General features: G+C 32.0%; 1 protein-coding gene across 2 annotated transcripts in view; it reads right to left on the bottom strand.

Moving 5' to 3' along the window:
* LOC117104398 (cysteine-rich motor neuron 1 protein-like) overlaps positions 1 to 20,979 on the bottom strand; it is a 63,896-nt gene that overhangs the window by 11,587 nt on the left and 31,330 nt on the right. Inside the window, exons 4-6 of one of the 2 annotated variants that reach the window (XM_033245235.1) lie at positions 3,745 to 3,990; positions 2,380 to 2,500; positions 1,814 to 1,935 (exon numbers count right to left, since the gene is read on the bottom strand). In XM_033245235.1, the coding sequence (XP_033101126.1) occupies positions 1,814 to 1,935; positions 2,380 to 2,500; positions 3,745 to 3,990 (489 nt within the window). The remainder of the gene's footprint in view (positions 1 to 1,813; positions 1,936 to 2,379; positions 2,501 to 3,744; positions 3,991 to 20,979) is intronic. The other variant, XM_033245236.1, reaches the window with a different exon arrangement.

Here is a 20,979-nt window from a genome sequence, read left to right as displayed (position 1 = left end):
AAAGAGGAAATTCAGCAGTGAGCAATGCTTATCATTACCAAAGTAAACCACAATAACAACAAAATCACAATAGCTACACACGACAAGATTATTTGGTTTATGATAATAAAATCAACAAAACTCTTATCAAAATGTAAGCCATGCACACACAGAGGCCGTTGAGTCTATCGCCGAATTCTGTGAGTGCTTGACAATGAGAAGTTATCTGATAATTGTTGGTGACAGACTAAGCCGAATGTGATTCATTCCTCATTCACGTTCTTCATGGAATTGTATCTACCGTCAACTGTAGCTTCACAGACTGGATGATTTTCACAGATATCAAGTTTACCATTACAAATTTGTTGTCATGGTGTTAATAATAATAATAATAATAATAATAATAATAATAATAATAATAATAATATTTTGTTTTTCACCAATTTGAAAATTAATAATATAGCATTCTATTCTAAGGTTAATAATAATAAATGATACCAAATCTGACTTAGAGTATGGTTTTAACACAGAAAATTAATGTAAAAGACTATTTTAAACCATCCCCATTAAACATTTTAAAAGTCATTACAAAATATTGTTTACTGAGAGCCCCAAGTCTTCCACAAGTCATATGAGTATCATCTTTATAATATTCTTTCCTTCTGTAAATTAGTCTTTAAAATAACATGCTTGAAAAAAAAAGAGAGTTCTATACCACTTCCGGGAACATAATCAACTAGGTATGGCAACTGATCCTACTGAATCTTTCATGGTTTTCTTTTCTAATTTTTAGATAGAAAAACAAGATCCCTTGCATTGCCTCTATCACTTAGAATATAGTTGAAATTTATATATAAAATACAAGTACAGTATGTACTTTAGCAGTGTAACTTTTCTTACAATTTAAATTGAATCATAATCTCTGACTCCAGCTTTTGTAACTGTAAATGAATCAACTTCACTGTACCTTTAATTATAAAGGAATATTTAGCAGAGTAACAGAATCTACATGAAAATGTAATGTATACTAAACTAACAAGCTCAACTTTCAAGAAACAAACTTCCATTTACTGAGCATTTTGTTCTCTTTGTGTTTAACTCTGTCCATGATCCTGAGTATTCAATGGTAAACAAATTTTGCCATGTAAGAAAGACAATGTTAATTTCTCTGGAGAGAACTAAGCAATGTAGAACAGCCAAACTGTTGACAAAAATCTGATATTTTATTCATGTTATAACAAAGCTATACAGTACATGTGCCCAGTCCAGTAAAGTACCGCAAGCTGAAATTGCTGAACATGTGGGCCAACAAAAGGGGTTCATCGAAGATGACACAGATTAAAAAGTTTAAAATTTTAATAGAAAGGAGAAATTATAAATTATAAATTATAAATTACTACTAAATATTCTGAGCCATAGTCAAAACCTTTAAATTAACATATGTAAAGGGAGGTAGATTAAATGATTTTCACTTTATCAAGGTTGATGTGGAAGATGGTACGGTAATTTTTCATTTACTGTATACGATAAGTTAGTAATTTCAATTTCCATATATTGTTTTTGCTTCCCACAATAACTTGAACAATCACTTAAAATGTTACATTTGATGAATCCTTCACATTCAACAGAAAGTACACTTGCCACTTACAGGATTGCTTTATAAGCTAAGTCTCCTTATGAGGCTTATGTGAGTAGAGCTGTTTTTTAGTCATGATAAAAAAATCCTGTGGTGACAGGATTTGAACCCAGGATCCTGGGATTGGAAAGCAAGCATCATACAAGCTACAGTTCCACTCTCTTACAGACGCATTAAATAAAATGAAAATATGCTTACGATTAATACACTTGTAAACAGGACAGCAGTTGTCAGGATCGCCTTGCCCCTCTGCTATTAACCTTAGTTCATAGCCTTCTTCACAGGTTGGCATTACACATAGCTCTGAAGCACATTCGCAGCTGTTAGGGTATAAATCAGGATTTATTATTGAGTTAATATTACAAAAAGAAATGAAAATATTCTTGTTCTGTCTACATAACATATCAGCAGTTTAAATGCTATCAAACTTTGTTGGTAGCTAAAATTACTATAAAATTTAACGACAGAAATAGTTCTATTTTATCCAAAAGAAGTACACATTGGAATTTGAACTTGATAATTACGATTAAACACAGTCATTTTGTGCCAAAGAGTACAGAAACAAGGCTATGAAGGTCTCCATGGCTAACACAGAAAAGATAAGCTCTGCCCAGTCAGTATCTGAATAGATTCATACTAATAGGGTTTATCCAATCCTGTTGAAAACTTGAACACATCAAAGAAGGGAGCATTATCATCTAGTTAAGACAAACCACCCAAAATGAAGAATGAATGTTGTCTATTTTAAGAGGAAACAAACCTACCGGCTAGGTAGCAGACAACATCCATCAGCAGACACGCCACCAGAGATGTATCGTGAATTGACCGGACACAGGCGTGGCAAACTTGGAGGACATTCAACATTACTGCAATCTGAAGAGGGGGCTAAATATGGTGAAAAGAGTGCAAAGAGATGGCATGAGGGGTGATGAACTACAATCAATGAGGTGACATGAAAACATGCAGGTAAGCATATGAATAATGAAAACATCAATCATTTGATTAGCTGTAAGTCAATTTGGCGTGCAACCAAAAAAAAAAACAAAAAAAAAACCAGTGGTGCCTGCTTTTAAGCCACTGTAGGTCGGTAAGAACTACTGTATCATATCTACAGTACCGTATATGATTTGAAATTTGATGTGAATTGTATAGGTGCAGTGAATTACTATTAAATATCAAATAACTATGAGCTCTGTTCATCACTATTAATTCCATAATTGTCTGATTCAAGCATTATCAAATTTAAGTACAAAATATCCCAATAAATGAAACTCTATGCAAATATAAAAATTACCGGTATGTAATACTTGTGTATACATAGCATTTTGCATAGTCTACTAATGGCATCAAAGAGGCTTAAATAAAAAGTGATCCCAAGAACAAAATTAAAAGAAAGTTGCTCATAACAACTGTTGGGATAACCAAAAATGGCTCCTGCTTTAGATATTTTGATTAATGTGTTTTACAGCCAATGAGAGCAGAAACTGTGATTCTAATCAGTACATTACTGTATAAAATGAGATGAACCTTACACTAAAATATTTAAAACTGAAAACATTGTTAATAGAATGAATGTGATATGAAGTAAAATGGAAAGTGAGTAAATTATATTTAACAAGCACAAGTTACAATGATAACAAAAATGAAAATGACATTGCAATTAATCTTTGTGACAGAATGTGACAAGTGAAGTTATCAAAATATTATTCAATTAACAAAATATTTTTTCGTTTATAAATGAATATCAACAATTTCAAGGCTTTTTGTAATATAATTACAAATGCAAATGCACTCTCCAATAGAGCAAATCGTTCCACCGAGTCAAAATATTACAAATGACCATTAAGTTCATTCGTTATCCCCCTTCACACCCCCTCGAAGAAACTAGCCTACGACACTGATGACCTGTTCATAATTAAGTAGACCTATATCCAGCAATCTGGAGAAGGCTTGCCACAGCACTGGGATATAATGCTGGCTGGCCATGACCCAGGTCTGACTATCTGGATGAGACACAACAGTGGAGGAACCAAAGGTGTGAAAAAGAAATTGTGGTTTATTATGTGCATATAGGGCACACTCCATTATGGTAATTTTCCCAGACTTGGGTTCTTAGCGACATGACTTACTTAGCGGACGACACTGGAAATGATCACAGCAAGTACCAGGATGTCCATCTCCTGCTGAAACGAGTACCTTCTCATAGCCGCCTGCACAAATGATATCGTCACACCTACTTGTATCACAACGGCAGGAGCGGGGCGGGTCGCAGCATTTAGTGGGGTCACTTGGAGGTATCACAGTGATGCTATCGTTTGGACATGCAACGTTTACAATGACACACTTGATGTTGGAGCAGTCTTTAGATGTGTCTTCTAGAAAGATGAAAAAAAATTATTATTTTAAAGTATGCAGAAAGAGCAATTTTGCAACAGCTGTGGTTATTGTTCAATTCCAAGTGAATTTGGCCATCAGGGCCGGATTCACTTAAACATTTTTATAAAGTTAGTTTATAACATGTACATTTTTTTCAACCATGTCAAATTTTGTCCAAGCTTAATATTCTTATTTTATTCTTACTGTATAACACAGATACTATACACACTTTTTCATAGTTAGTAAACCTGATATTTTTTAGACATTTCATTATCCTCTATGTATTTACATGTATACGTTGGCCAAAGGTTTGGTTTCTCTTGATATGTTGTTTTATTATTTTTGTCCTTTATATACTGTATATATAAAGTCGCTCATTTGACATTTACTCCTACTCAGACTTAATTTAGTCTTAATTTGTTCAACTTTTTAGATGATTTCCTCAGTGTTCTTATAAAAAAAAAAATAGTGTACTGAAGTCAGCAGTAGGCCTATCATAATATCTTTTCCATTTTACATAGTTCTTAAATTCAGTACAGTAAGGTAGAGTAGGTCAGTGTGGTAAGTAAAGGTTAAGAATCAGATGGGAAACTAACATTTTAAGAAATATAGGCCCACTGTGTATATATATATGCTATTTTTACTTGTTATTATAACATGAGAATTTGACAGTTAAGCAGTGAATTTTAAAACAGATTTTTACCAAAATTATTCTGGCCAACTCTAGGCCTAAAGTTCAAATCAAGTTTAATAGGAGTTGGGTAAACACAAGAGCAGACAGTGATGTAGTGTTTGGCCTTGGCATATTTTCATCCACAGCATTCACTCAATATTTGCACTTGAAAAAAGCAAGTACAGTATGGCCTACAGGTAATTGCAGAGCTGTAATATTAATAGAAAAGAATTTACCTCCAAGAATAAAATTTACAAATTAGTAACTAACTAGTAGAAAATGATCATTGTATGTCAATAAATGGGTGAAAAATGTGTGAAATTAAACAATTCTGCATGCTTTGAATAAATATGTAGGTGAACTAGAGATATCTGGGATAGTACAGTACTACTAAAGAATTTTTTGATAAAAATATTTGATTTTAAATTAATTCAATCTTATAACCTGTTTGTTTTTTTGTGTTTCATGTGTCTGTTTTGTAAGGCAAATTTAAATGCCTTTTTTGTTTCTTTGAGTATATAGAAACAAAGAAATATTATCAATAATAAAAAGAAAATAATGTAAAGAACAATGTTTTCAACTTGAATAAAAAAAAAAAAAAACTATGTCCCACAATATTTTTGTTGTTGTTTTACTGATGACTTAGCTTAAATCTAAATTTTTTAAAACTAACTTGTAGATTGTGTGCAATGTACTTAATTAGTACATAATATTATTGTGATACATGATGACATTTTCATATTAATTATAAGACAAATAAATTAAATTTTTAAAGCAAAAATGCCTTAAAAATATGAAGTCAAAATAAAAGTTAAAATGAATAATTAAAATGATGCACAAATTAAAATTATAGTATCGGGTTTGCAACAATTCTCAAGCATTCTTTTCCAACAAGCTGAGCTCACATGCCTTCTAATCTGTAGTGGGGTCAATTTTGTATTTATGCCCTAATTGTGACCTTGGAATGCCAATAATGCCATCAATGTCTCTAAACAGGGTTTGTTTGGCAAATTGCTGAGTGTCAGGAACATCCCCTGTGACTTGTTGCAGGATCAAGTTGGTTATAATTGACCATTGCCTGTGTAACAACTCATTTTGACACATATTTAGTAGTACTTGTCAGGACTAAAAATTGACTAATAACAAGAATAACTCTTAAAACTGGCAGGTGGCTTGTGTATGTACGCCTATACTGAAATTGTATCTTACAATTAAATAAAAATGGATGTAATAAGTGCTAATTTCAAAAATGAGTTTTTCTCATTATAAAAGTGCATTCTGCAGTTACATCTGAAGATAATTACCTTGCATAAAAACTAACAAAATTTGATTACACATTTACATCTGCAAACAATATAATGGAGATAATGTTGCTATCACTTGATTTCACAATATATTTCTTACCAATTCTGTTTTGAAAGGATATAGTACCCAGGAAAGTACCATGGAAATGACACATATTAAGTTTTTATGAGGCGCTATACTACTGATATGCTTATTGTAGCATTGGACCCTTGTGAGGGCTTTCCTCTTATGATTAACATAACATTGGATTTATTTTTTTTAATATGATTTTACACTTCAAGCTGAGGCCTACGCTAACAGTCACACAACATAATGCAGAACTTGTCTTCACTATCCTTGAATGCATTTGATAAGATCATCAATGTCTAATAGAAGAACAACTGACAGAACACAAGGCATATGCCTGACCTGAACAGTTATTAATAAATTGTTGATATGCAGCTCATTATACTATAAAACAGTATTGAAAGGGTATGTTGATCTGAGTTGACCTGGGGCTAGCCTGTAGCCAAGTCTGTAGCACATTCCAATCATGTTGGAAATAGATGAATAGTTTTAACTTTTCACTTATTATATTGGAATCAGCAGCATACATGGAAAAGATGGTAGGCCCATATCTAAAAAAATTACAGTAAGCAACTGCAAAAAAACATTGCTAAACATTTTATCAGAGACAACTGAAATTAGGTGGCACCAGCGTCAGGCGCTTAAGCCTTGACGTTGGCCATGTCTCGTTGACTGAAAAATAGTGGAACATTTAATATTCTTCCTTTTTTGAAATTTAATATTACCTCTATACTTTTCATAACCAAGACAAACCTACACATGTTGCCATCAGAACATTTTGTAAACAAAAGAGTTTGGGCTTTGAAATGTCGTGGTTTTACAATGTCCACAGAAGAGTAAAAAACAAATGTCTGCTACCCACCCAGATTGGGAGGATAAATTGGAAAATAAATAAATTGGAAAATTTGTCCTGTTTTAAACCTTTTACGACACATGGCCTATTGTATTTTTTCAGAAACTGAAAAGTTTCTCTTTAAGGGTCAACTGCCAAAAAATATTTTTCTATTAAAAAGTCATTCAAAATGTTTCCTTCTTGTCATTAGAAACTGGCCCAAAGTCAAATTCTTTGTGGTTAATATCTACGTATTGATGGGTGATATATTTATTGCCTAAGGTTCAGATTTACTTGATTTGATTGCTGCTAGTGGATTAAGTGTTAACAGAGTCATTCAAGGGTTCTTATTTACTCTCAGTTAAGTAATGAAATTCATTTTAATTAATGATCACATAAACTTGTACTTATTGCAAATGTGGCAGTCTAGTCTATGGCAGACCATTGGCAGATTTAGGAGGAAGGGGGTTTGAAACAGGCCCCCAAAAATTATATGAAAAAGCACATGTGTTTTATGGCTATTAAATAATAGCCTAGTAAGTTGGCCTAACTAAAAAAAATTAAGACCTCTGAAAATTCCTCAACCACATCTGCATCATGAAGCATTTATCTGAACTTTTTTGGTAGGGTAACAATAAACAGAATGCAACTCATTGGAAATAAATATAGTAAACAACTAAATAAAAAAATATATAATTATCAAATTGTTGGTTTGTAAATCAATGAAAACATATTTCTTTGATCTATGTAGCCTCTGAGTGTACGTTACCTGAAATTATTTCAATTAGATATTCAATATTTCAATCATATATAATTAAATAGTCAGATCCTATGCAGGCATAAAATTTTTATACTTTTTGTGCACATGAAAACAGTTTTAGGTGTTAACATAAATTCTTTAATTCTATGAAGTGTTTGTCACATAAAACTCGATAAGATAATCCTATAGCAGGCTCCCAGTGGTCAGTCACCTTTTGCATTGGCAGCTGGCCAGAGAAACAGAGGGTTATCAAATGGACATAAAGAATATCTGTTTATTGTAAGACAGCTAAAAAACAACTACTTGGATGGAGGAATCTTGATGTATTGTATAGACCAAATTTTTATCGGGTTTATTTTGAAACAGCGCCGCCAACGTCTCGCAACTCACTGAAGGACATCCAAGGAGTCAAGTAGAGCGCCGCGCGCACACTGGTAACTACGTAGTGCAAAGTGCGTAGGTCTCTGGAAGTCCCCCACCGGCAGTTTTCAGGTTATCAGAAATTTTCATTTCCAAATTTCGTCAAAATGCTGTATAGATATATAAGCTTAGACTTTGTTTTTGTGTCCTTTTTTAATACACATTATGATAATAACTAATGGTAATGACAATTGATAAAGATGATAATGTTGATGATGATGACAAACATAATAACAACAATAATAAAAATAATGTAAATAATTTAAAAGTATGATTATTTTTCACTCTAAAAAATTATTGTTTATTGCAGTATTGATCGTTGATTATAGGTGATGTATGACAATAATTAGGATGTCATTGATGACAATGATGATAATGACATTGATGAAAATCCTTTAAGAAAATTGAAACATCATACTTTAATATTTTATATTTCATCTTTTTATTAAATAATAAGAAAATGTTATTATTCAATTCACTTATTTCTAAAGTAGATTATATTTTTTTGCAATGGATTGTAACATGTTTATAGGCAGGAAAGAATTGAATTTCTAAAGATAACTTTTAGATTACCAACAAGAAATTCTAGTTAATGTATCATCTATATTAAGTCATATCTACCTACCAAGGAAATAACTTATGATGTGTTTACCACAACCACAAATGTTTGCCTGGTGGTAGCCCAAGGCATGAAGGCAACTAACTAATAACACTCTGATCTATCACTAATTGGGCTCATAATTAAATAGCATAAAAATGTTATTATTATTATTATTATTATTTGTAACCTGGAATTCTTCTCCAACACATATACATGCATCATCTGCTGTAGGTCTTTATAGGAAAGAAAAACACCACGAAAATGAAAAAAATCACTTCACTACTTCTTTTTTGTTTTGTGTGATAATTCCTTAGGATCTAGTAAGACTAGTTTTAATCCAATCTACTCATTACTTACTTATGTTATATCCAAGGTAATCTGTAAGCTATTATCCCTCTAAGATTTGTAAAATAGGCCAAATAATTACTTTATTTCATGGAGGTATACCTATCACAAATACCTGACTACTACCAAAAAAAAAATGCAGCAAGATGCCTGACAATACTAAAAAAAAATATAAAATGTTTCTTGTCTTTTCATCTTCTTTCCACAGTTTCTTCTTTGTTGATTGTGTAAAGTAAATAGGCATCTGAAACATGCATCATCTTGTGTTATAGTCTGTTTGCACATTGAAGAACACAGTATACTCTTCAGAAAATAGCAGGGATTGTATCCCACTGCAATTCAGAATTCACTACCAAATGTAGGCCTACTCCAGCAGAGATATGAGCTTGTATTTCAGGTCTGTAACTAGGTTATGTGAAGAGGGATTCCCAAGAGGCCAAGTTCAAATCAAAAGTGTTTCTTTAATTAATAAAGTAATGATAAAATACTACTATACTAATAAAATACTAATAGTAAACTGGTCAAGAAGTGGTTCAGTTGAAGCCCCATCTCCCCCCCCCCCCCCCCCCCCCCCCAGTTATGGGCCTGTATTTTAGTATACTCCTTTGTATGTACCAGAAAAGTCCAAATTAAAGTGTCATCTTCTAAACAATGTTTTAATCATCAAATTTCTGTCATATAATTATACTCTTGGGAATGAAAACTTAAGACATTGCTGCTTGGTTCTTGACAATTTATGATCAAGTAGATTGGAATATGTCAAGTCATGCAATAAACAACATTGCAACCCAGGCAGTTCCCAACAGGTGAATATCTATTGATATATAACATGAACATTCAAATGCTTGGGAAACAGCCCTTGTAAAATTATCTGGTAATATCAAAATTATTCTAAATGTTGCATAGACCTACTTATTAGATGGACCAACTAAAATAGTAGATAATGTTAAATATGTTTGCAACTATTTTAATTATTTTGATTTCAAAAAATCAAGTATATATATTGTTTTATTAATTTTAAAAAATGTAAAAAAAATTTTAAAAATCTGGATTTGGATTTAAATAGCAAGTTCTACTACAAGAATTAAAATGGTTTTTTTTTTGTATTAAAAAAATAGTTTTTGAACTCCTGTAGCCTATTGGTAAAATGGAAACTTTTTGAACTTTAATTTTGTTTGTGACCATCCATTGAAAACTGTTTTGTCAAATTTGATAGCAATTGCAATGCATCTTTGAGAATTTGTTTCAAAACAATGTCAAATACAACAGTTCTTTTCTGTTTTCCTGTAGAAACAGACCTAAAATTGGTTCCCAGATATTATCTTGGTACTTTCAACAAAGAGTTTTCTTTACTATTCAAAATGAGAGTCTGTGTTCTTTGGAAGTTTATCACTTTTCCACTTATGTCCTGAAAGAGGATAGGAGTGTGGGCGGATACAAAGTTTATAGTTTAATTACTTGAGGTAGTAAATAGTTTCACTTTTTCTTGTGTGGGTGTTTATTGGTATGTTCTTTAAATATCTACTGCATCATCATTATGTGTTGGAATTTTAGTTATCAACACAGGTTTGGTATTTGACCTAAGATGTGAAAAAGATCCTGAAACATAATTATATAGGCTTGCCCATATAAGGATAAATATATAATTCTAAACAAGCTTCCTTTTACAGTATATTCATAGGAAGTGGGATACATATTTATGTTCCTTTTCAATGTCATTATGAGAAAGAGGAAATAATGCTGTGAAAGCCTATGTAAATTTATTGGCCTAAAAGTTTAACTTAGGCTCGGATTTTAGTAAAATTAGCAACATCATACTCTCAAAAATGTGGATCTAGGATATACATTTTGGAATGGGCTAAATAATCTAACATGGGTTCTGACAATATACATTGGAGGTTAGCAGGGGCGGATTTAGGGGGGGGGGGCGAAAAAAAAAAGAAAAAAAGAAAGAAAAGAAAAAAAATGATAGCCCACAACGCCTCAAATGTTATTTTCCAGCGTCTAGAACACAAAAATTTCGCGGGGCCATGCCCCCGGACCCCCTAGGAGATTGTTGTCTCGATCGGCCCAAATTTCGGCCCCCACTTTCGGCCCCCCTTTTGGACATCTCTGGATCCGCCCCTGGTTAGGGTTCTGGGAAAAAACCATTATGGGGGTCCAGGTGAGTAAGCCCACTTGCCAGAGAAACTTGGAAATTATGGACCACTTTTATCCTCTTTTGAGACATTTTAGAGAGTATTATACATAAAGAATTTTAAATACTGTACATGATTACTTTTCATTGTACTTGGCCTGTGTCATGGTGAGCTTGATCAATTGGAAAGGGGGAGGAGAGGCTTAAGCTCCTTTCCTCAATGGCACCAAATGGTATCACATACAATTATGCAGGGCACCAGGCACTTCGAATGTAGTCAGTTAAGTACTCTCTGGTAAATACTTGTTTAGTCTCCAGAGATAGGTGGAATGAATAAACACAACTAAACAAGCACTAAATGCTTGATGCAACTATTTTATCAAATAAAAACACACATAATTTGTAAGCACTTTATTGTATGAACAAACCATCTGGAAAATTATCCAATCTTTCTTCAACAAGGATTCAGGTAATTGATTTTGGTTCCCATGGTAATAAGGTGACTGTCCATGCAGTCATCAGTAAGCCAATGGGAATAAGAATCATTCATTGATTAAATGGAGTTTAAACAACCCCTGTTGACCCACTATCATGGCAAAACTGATCAGACAGCTTGTCTGCACCCTAAGCACCATGACCTTAGGAGTGGTCAGCAACCTTGGCTTCTTTCTGATAGTACCAGATGGTCAATGGTTTGACCACTCTTAGATCCTATTCCCTACACCCACATGTTTCGACAGTACTTAAAATTCATGGAAATGTCATTTCTCCCTAATTTTAAAATCAAGGGCAATATGATTTAGCCATTGAAGAGACTTCTGGGAAGACAGGGAAGATTTTAGAACTGAGCTTACGTACATGACAAAACAGACGGCCGTCCTGTGGCAAAACAACATACTGCTTTTATATTTGTTTACATTGTTTTGCCTTAGAACGGCCGCAAAGGACATCACATGATAAGAAACAGTTGTGTAAGAATGTTGATTCTATGAACATTTTTGTCCAAATTTCTGATATGATTACAATAATTCAAAAATATAATTTAAGATATTTCAAATTATGACAGATGCCATTTGAGAAAAAGTCGTGCAATTTGCATCCATTCGCGCTTTATTGTATCTGAAATATCTGTAGGTAGATGTTATTATGATTGAACCTTCTTGACAAAATATTTTCACAGCAAAAAAAAAACATACAAAACACACTTGGTTGAACTCATTTACCAAATACACATTCTCTATAGTGTTGACTCTTCTTAGTAATAATATCTTCCTTCTAAGAATTTTGATCAAAATAATATCTACTTTTTAAAGATCTGTAATAACTTCTTAAAATGTACTAAAAAGCATTACGGTAGTTATATAGTGTGCATTATGAATATAACGAGTCTTTTGTTAGCATAAATATCTCTAGAACTTAATATCTCAAAATATGATTGGTTTCTGAAGCATTTAAGCAATTTATCAATCTCAGCTTAGCAAATGTCTTAAGTCAAAAAAGTTAAGATGTCCCTAATAAATAACTTAAAGCTGTTTTATTACCCATTCTTAGCAAAATCTTGGCTTAAATATCGTCTTAGATGGCACCAACGTACAATCGACTTTCTAATTTTAAGCAATTTTTAAGCTAAGCAATATGGAAAAATTTGACTTAAGACGAATTTAAGTTGATTTCTAGTTTAATAAATCTGGTCCCTATTGTTTTGGAAACCCCAGTCTTTAGTTAAATAGATGGTTTGAATGACATATTATAAATGCTCATTGAAAGTTTTAATTACTGTAGCTGGTTAAGGTCAGTGTATTCTTATGATGACAACACCTGGCCTGGGAGTATATGAATACAATACAGTATAGACATTTAGATCAAATTGGAAAATCTAGATCACATGTTGAATATCATAATACCATCTCACTTGAGATAAATAAAATTATGAATTATTATGAATACAGTTCAACAAGGAATATTAAAAGTACAACATACTGTATTACTAAGTTGACAATTGCTCAATTTTGCTTTTTCATTTCACATCAGTTCATGTAGCGGACCCCTTTGAAGATGATTTTATCTCCAAAATGCTTTTTGGGTGTTACTTTAGTGTGAGTTGTGAGTTACTCTTTTTTTGATTTGATCAGTTCATGTTCATTTGTTTCTTTCATATTTTAAAGAGTATATTGAATATGTTAAATTTTCGTTTTATTATTTTAATCATTATTAAAAATGATATACCGGTAAGCATTTATATAAAGATTACATACTTGAAAAACTACACCATCAAGATTGCCAAAAATAGTCGCTGTTGAAAACTTGAAAATATGGCTCCTGATCATTCAAACAGGCAGAAAAAACAGTAAGAATGTTACATGTAGCAGATATGATTTCTGCTACAAAGTTCATGACAATGTCAGTTTCTCCAACTAAATTATAACAACAACATATGGTACAGTATTCTGTATATAACTATAAATCATTACACCACTTTATATTCCTATACTTTAATCACGTAAAATGAAAATCAATAATCTATGTGCATAATAAAGATAAAATTCATCCTCATAAACAGGATTGTATTATAAATTAATTCAGCATGTCAGGTGGAATTCGCCAAACCAATGTTAAGAAAAAAAAAGATTAAAAATAGGCTCCCAGCGCTAGAACGTGTCTACTGCCTTATACTTAAAAATTGTTTACTTAATTATCTGAATGGGGAATTGGTTTATCTTGTCTCTAGGAAACATGTTCGACTTTCGAATGCAATTTTGTTCGACTTTAGTTTTATTTGTTTTCTAACAGGGTGCCCCATATCTCGTGGCAGTACCCATCATGCACCTCTACTGAATTTACTCGCTCTTACAGAGTTATCCCAGGCAACAACATAGTCATTACATCTCACCGCATTTCTTAACCAGTTTTGTAAAAAGCATGTGTACTTGCTTAGTACAGATTATTTCAAATTCTGTTCCTTTTTATTCATGTGCTAATTAATTTACATTATCATTAGGCCCAATAAAAAAAATTATTAGTTTATCACCCTCGCGCGCATGCATGGTACTGGAAATTTTGAAAAAAAAAAAAAAAAATTTTTTTGAAATTTTTTTATTTTTTTATTTATTTTTTTTCATTTATTTATTAAATAGTTAGTAGATATTGTTTGCATTATCTAAATCATGTTTTACTTTGAATATCAATGCACCAGCAAACAACCCAAGGGTAATATTTGGCTTTAGCAAAATAAAAAATATTAAAAAAAAGCCTCCCTCCCTCATCACTTTTCCTGCCCAGATAGGGTGATAAACTAATAATATTTTTTTATAGGGCCTTATATACTTCTGTATTCAATTACCATTTAATGTATATTTATACAAATTGATTTTGAATCTTGTTTTCTTTTTAAAGTTTGTTTTTGAAGCTGAACCCCATTATGGTGTTCAAAGTTACTGTAGTAGCACAACAAAGAAACTTATTTCATTAATTGAATGTTGCGGAGATATTAAGATTTTGTCAAAGACAATATATCTTTACACCAGTTGAACATTATGCCATTGTTTGAATGAGATGTGTTATGCAAAACCAACTGTTGGCTTTGTCGAAGTAACTTTAATTACCCATAACTCAAATTTATACATTATCTTTCAAGCTAAGATAATACATTTTTATTTCCTTATCTGACTTTCCATGTCCCTTGGGGTTGAGTTTATAAATTAGCTTTTTCCTGCTGCCAGTTGAAAAAAGTAAGAAAAAAATCATCAGAATTATCTGAGGAATAAAACTCTACCTACAGATTTCACAACAATGACATTGGCCACTAAGAAAAAAGGAAGTGATGACAAAAGTCATTAACAAAGTGATAAATTTGGAGCCCATTAAATTTATCCAGCATCAAGGACAAGACTATATAGCACACATTTTATGTGAAACAACAACAGATGAACTGGAATCAGGCTGTAGAAAAACAGGATTATAAACTTGTAAAAACAACATTTTGATTACTTACGTTGATTAATTAATCAATAAAATTTCATTGTCAACACATTCAACTTTTGTAGGTACTGTAGGAGTGATGTTATTCATAGGAGTGATGTTCTGCCCTACATAGTGTGTTATTGTACCGAATACTCGGTACGTTCCCAAATACCCGAGAGAAAAATTTGCAAGTGATTTCGGTGGATATTGAACCTATGATCTCCAAATAACTAGCCTGGTGCCATTACCACTAACCAAGTTTTCAACTTTTGTTTATTGATCAGGTTTATCAGCAGCAATACAGTATTCTAGTGGTTTTTTTTTTAATATGGTGATGATGAATTCTATCACATTAGGAAGAAATTTAAAATAATTATCTGCAGAAATCTTAGTTGTTATTACCACTTGGAAATAGTGAAGCTTGTTCACACTTGATTTATTTGGATAAATTCCTAGTAAAAGTTTGATCGAATGATGAGGAGAAATGGCATTACAAGGATATGGATAAGGAGATTCTTATAAATCACATCTAGCTTTCAAAATTAGGTCACATTGGACTGAATGTACAGAATTATGTTTTCCATTTAACTGAAAGCAGTCCTTGTTGCAATATAGTTTGGAATGGAATCTTTATCAATAAGTTAACATTTCACTAATATCTTAGATTCCTTACAACAGAATTACAAATAGGTTACAAATCTCAACAATAAATCGTGTTTGCTGGTAGAAGAATTGAGAATCAAAGGCACATGGGAAGAACAATGGGAATACAGGCATGAAATTTCCCCTTCTCCATTCTTCTATGTTACAATAAAAGCTTGGATTCCATACAATCGCTACATGCTATCGCTGACAGCTTTCAGTGATGCTGATTGGTCGGTTGAATGTGTCAGGGACTGCAATGCAGTACAACGATTACACTGAAAACATTGTAGCGACAGTGTAGCGATTTTATGGAAAGGCTTTATTCAGATCATTAGATGGCTACTATTCTAGAGTATAATATAATATAATATTAAGATTAATGATCGACAGCTTAATCATTATATGTATTATATGCTTATTTTAAGTATCTGTATGACGATGGATGTATATTTTTATATGACCTGGCTTAACCTTTCAACCATCTAATAGCAATTTAATTTAACTTGAGAAACAACCAGGCCATATCAATGATCTAGTTTCAAGTGATATTCAGAAAATAGTCCCTACAAGGTCACCATCCAACATGATATATCCTTCGAGGTTCAAGGATCACATGAATAGAGTAGTACAATCTTGCTGTCCATGCAACAACCCCATGAATGTGAACTATGATCATACATTTTTTTATTTGAAATCTTGAAAAAATCCAAATATCCTTGCACTGTTGCAGAGCATATCATGACCATCTTTTTAAGAAACAAGATAAAATAAAAACAAAACTAAAAAAAAAAAAAAAAAAAAAAAAAAAAAAAAAAAAACTAGACAAAGAATACGATCTTTTTTTTTAAATTTCAGCTTAGTAAATTCTATATTGAAAATATTTTGCAAATGATTATCATGACCTACTTGACATAAGTTCATGACCTAAACGTTGATTCATGTCATGGTTAAAATTAAGCTGACAAACCACACAATAATTACCTAAATTATATCAACATTTTTCTTTAAATTTGTGTGTCTATAAGAGAGCATTGTTTGCTTTATTCAAGTGATTTAATATTAAGACCATTGATATCCATAGTTCATTCAGACCCTTAAGTGTATATAATTAATAAAACCAAAATGTTTAACTACTTGGCAACTATCAATAAAGTAGCACCTGCCTTGCAATAGCCTGTGTGTACTAAGGCATTTACACTTTTTTTTTTTATAAGAATACATTTTGTAAGAACACTGAGGCTGAAATTGCTTGAAAACTAAGAACAAAATTAGAACAAATTGAGGCTGAGGTAAAATTTCAAATGAGGTTTTTACTTTTAAAAACCAAATCATTATATCTGTACATTGTGCAGTAGGTGTGACTATGCAATACCCTCTATAATACAGTAGGTGTACCTATTTGGAGCCATTTATTGTGCGGTCACTTTCACCTACATTCCAGTACAGTGCATACTGCCGTACAATTAAATAATTTTTTTTAAAAGGTTTGTAAACTAAGAACAAAATAAGAACATTCTGAGCCTGAAATCGGCCAAAAAATGAGAACACTAAGACTGGGCAAAATTGGTTCTTATTTTTAAAAAAAAAAGTGTATTAGACTAGGCTTATAAAGGCTGTCACGTGTAAATTTTTCATTTGTAGTTGTTGGTATTCTCTCTTTGGAAATAGATGGGTATAATTGTGGCAAAGAAAAGCCAAGCCTGTCACTTAATTGTCACAAATCCTGTTTCAGAGATAATGGTGAAAACATGCTGGAATGTCAAATTTTTTGAAATCTATTTTATTACTCTAAACTAACCTTCATATATCTATATATCATGTTATGCTGTTATTTTGTCCATTTTCAATGTTAAAACTACAATTTTTAACAATTTGTTGATGGTTTCTGCTTGAGAAATTCCCAAAATCACGAACTTTGAAGGCTGATTTCTCAAATACAGTATTGTTCTTTAAACAGCTATATGTTTAAACTCCTGTAACTTCATAACGAAATGCTGGATTTAAATGGTTCTTATACCATTTTATAGCTCTCATTTTACTGTTTAACCCTGTATTAATAACTAAAAATTGGTTTTTGCAACAAGTGACTGGTTTGGCTTGTCTTTGCCACAATTATCAACAAATTACATGTGTTTAGAAAGTTAACCCGATCCCTTGGAAATGACTTCTTCTAACTTGAACCCTTGCTACTATATTTTAAAATACAGTAACATGTACCACATTAAATAGTAGAACATCTTCAATCAGCGAGAAAGATCTTTTGAGGACCGTGTGGGAATAGCAGTCTTAAAACTGCCTTAATTAAACAAGAGGCTTGTCTGATTAGCACCTGGCAAGAACAATTTCAAGGTTAGGCCTCTTGCTGATCAGCTGATGGCAGTTACTTATCATAGCACCTGTACTCAGAAATTTGTGTGAAATATGACAACTCAGGCTTAACTAAACTTAGTGGTAAAACAGGCTGGTAAATAATAACAAATTTTTTTTTTTATAAAATTAGTAAAATTAATATTAGTTATGTATATCTGCCATTTATGTTTCCACCTCTAGGCTTTCAATTTTTTATGGAAAAAAAATCATTTTTTGAAAAACTGCAAGTGGTAATTTTCAAGAAACTCCAAAATCTGATGAGGGCGGAGCAATATATTTTATTTGGTCTTACAAAGAGTCCATTTTTGAAAATTTGAGAAAATATTTTAAAGAGTTGCTTAGTTTAATGAATAATTAACAGCAACTCACAGGCAACTTTTAAGTTTTATGGTACCGGTATGTGATGGATGTCCTAAAAAATTGGGAAAACCCTCAACATTTGGGGAGACCAATGTGGTAGTTGTAGCACTACAAAAATAACAACTGCAACAATTTGATATTAAAATAGTAATTTAATGTAGCACCAATGTTAGTCTAGAAATTATTATTTTTAAATAAAAATTTTAAAATAATAATGGAACAGAATTTAATTTTTTTATAAAAGGAAAGATATCATAATATTATATATCTGAAGAGCTACATGAAAACTGTGAGGTTTGAAAATGTATGGTGTCTTGGTGGTGAATAGCAGTACACAGAGAAACAATCGCCTATTCTTTTTCAAAGAGTGTAACTGTGTTCTTTGAGCGAAAAGAATATAATCGGGTAGCAAGCTGAGAAGCTACAATACTGTACTTTAAATCCAAAATTTGTTTGTCATATTCAAAACGAGACACCCGAAGTAGTTAGTATGCATGTCAAAATTTTCAAATATTTTTATCCACTACAGACAAGGTTGTTCATATGTGACTGATTATCAAAATCACCGAGAGGTCCGAACAAACACCCAAAGGGCATAAAATACAAATATGAAATTTTAAAACATGGGATCTCCTTCTATTGTCTTGGTAATATGAGTGGAAACCAATGTTAGGCACAAAGACTCCAAGCGGTATAACAATAATCACTTCGCTGTTAATTCCATTAGGCCTCGTGTGTTCACTTTACCCCCTACAAGTAATGAACTGACCCTAAATATTTAGCAACATTTGGTAAGTCGGGTTATAAGGTAAGCATTCTGAATAGACTGGCCTAATAGAGATTACTTCTAAAAAATCATTTATATCAGTATTTGTCTACTACACTTTTTTTTTTTATAAGAACCAGTAAAATTTTGCCCAGGCTCAGTGTTCTTATTTTTTGACAGATTTCAGGCTCAAAATGTTCTTATTTTGTTCTTATTTTGCACACTTTCCAAACATAGAAAATTATTATTGTACAGCAGTATACACTGTACTGGGAGGTGTCGTGATGATTTTTAAACGAGAATTTTAAATGTTTCATATTTATATTTTGTATATAACTATCAATTTTTCTGTATATTTCAAATTTTCCTTAAGTTTGCAAATAAAGTTATTTTGAATTTGAATTTTGAATTTGAAAAAATGGCCCCTGAATGAAAGGCACATAAAAAATGGCCCTGGTTAAAAAATGGCCCCAAATGGGAGGTAGGTACACCTAATGTACTGTATTATAGAGGGTATTGCATAGTCACACCCCACATAAGGTACAGATATAATTTTTTGGTTTTTGTAGTTTGACATTCTACCTCAGCCTCAATTTGTTCTTATTTTGTTCTTAATTTTTAAGTAATTTCAGCCTCAGTGTTCTTATAAAATGTGTTCTTGTAAAAAAAAAGTGTAATTTGGATATTGTAAAATATTTAAAGAATTCTGATTCAAGCAAGATAAATATCAGCTTTATAATTAATTTCAAATATTTCAAAAAATTATTTTAGCATAGTGTTAGTATTTCATATTAGAATTGATACTGAAATTTCAAATCAGGTCCTGGTTTATACTGAACAAAAATATAATTTCTAATAAGGTGTCAATATGTTTTGATCATAACCCATAAGGCTCTTTCTTAGCATGTCATGTCGATTAAGAATGACCTTAAGGAATTTTATGACAGTTACAAATATATCCTCCATCACAGTGCAAAAATAAGAAAATTTAAAGTTTGAAAAATTGAGTAGTACATGTATCAGCAAATTTAACCAATTGTGGTTGTGAATTGCTACTACATTATTTGTAGTTAAATATTAATTGAGTTAAACTTTGTCCAAGTTCAGCTTTAACATAATTTTTCTTCATCCCACCAAAGAATGATGAAAAGTTTTACCAATCCAGAATTCTTTGGTTTACCATGTCACTGTGATGAGTGAAAAACAAATTTTCCACCTGGAATTTGAATCTCACATCTTGTCATTAGGTAATACTATTTTTATAGAATTAAATCAGTAACAGAACTTTTGAGAAATACCTACTGTATTTATCTGTTATGAAAATGGTATGTTTTCTAACTAATGAAAATCACTGATATAGTAATATATTTATATAGCCAGGGCCGTATTCAGGATTGCCATCAGTGGCATATCTAGGAGATGCCCACCCTCAATAAAAGCTGGTGCCGCCCCATTTCAAGTAGTTAAAAATTACCCTATTTTGCGACCTAGTGCCCATCACTCAATCATCAAGCCTCCTCATTCCAACTTCACCTCCCATTAGGTCCCCCATTTCAAGTCTTCTTAGATATGGCTCCAATTACTACGGGGATAGGGAGAAAGGGCGTGCAAAGGTAGACCAACTGGGGTGAGGAGGAAGTGCCGGTTGGATCGCAGCTTTAATTTGTTATTACTATGGTAACTTTAATACACAAAACGCTGCTCTACCAATACACTGTATTGCTGGTTAAAATATAATGTTTTAAGGG

The sequence above is a fragment of the Anneissia japonica genome, unplaced genomic scaffold (assembly GCF_011630105.1).
Source record: "Anneissia japonica isolate Jap-2015-1 unplaced genomic scaffold, ASM1163010v1 scaffold287818_len932483_cov186, whole genome shotgun sequence".
Lineage (NCBI taxonomy): Eukaryota > Metazoa > Echinodermata > Crinoidea > Comatulida > Comatulidae > Anneissia > Anneissia japonica.
Note: the sequence above shows the minus strand (reverse complement) of the source record. Positions and strands in the feature narration are given on the sequence as shown.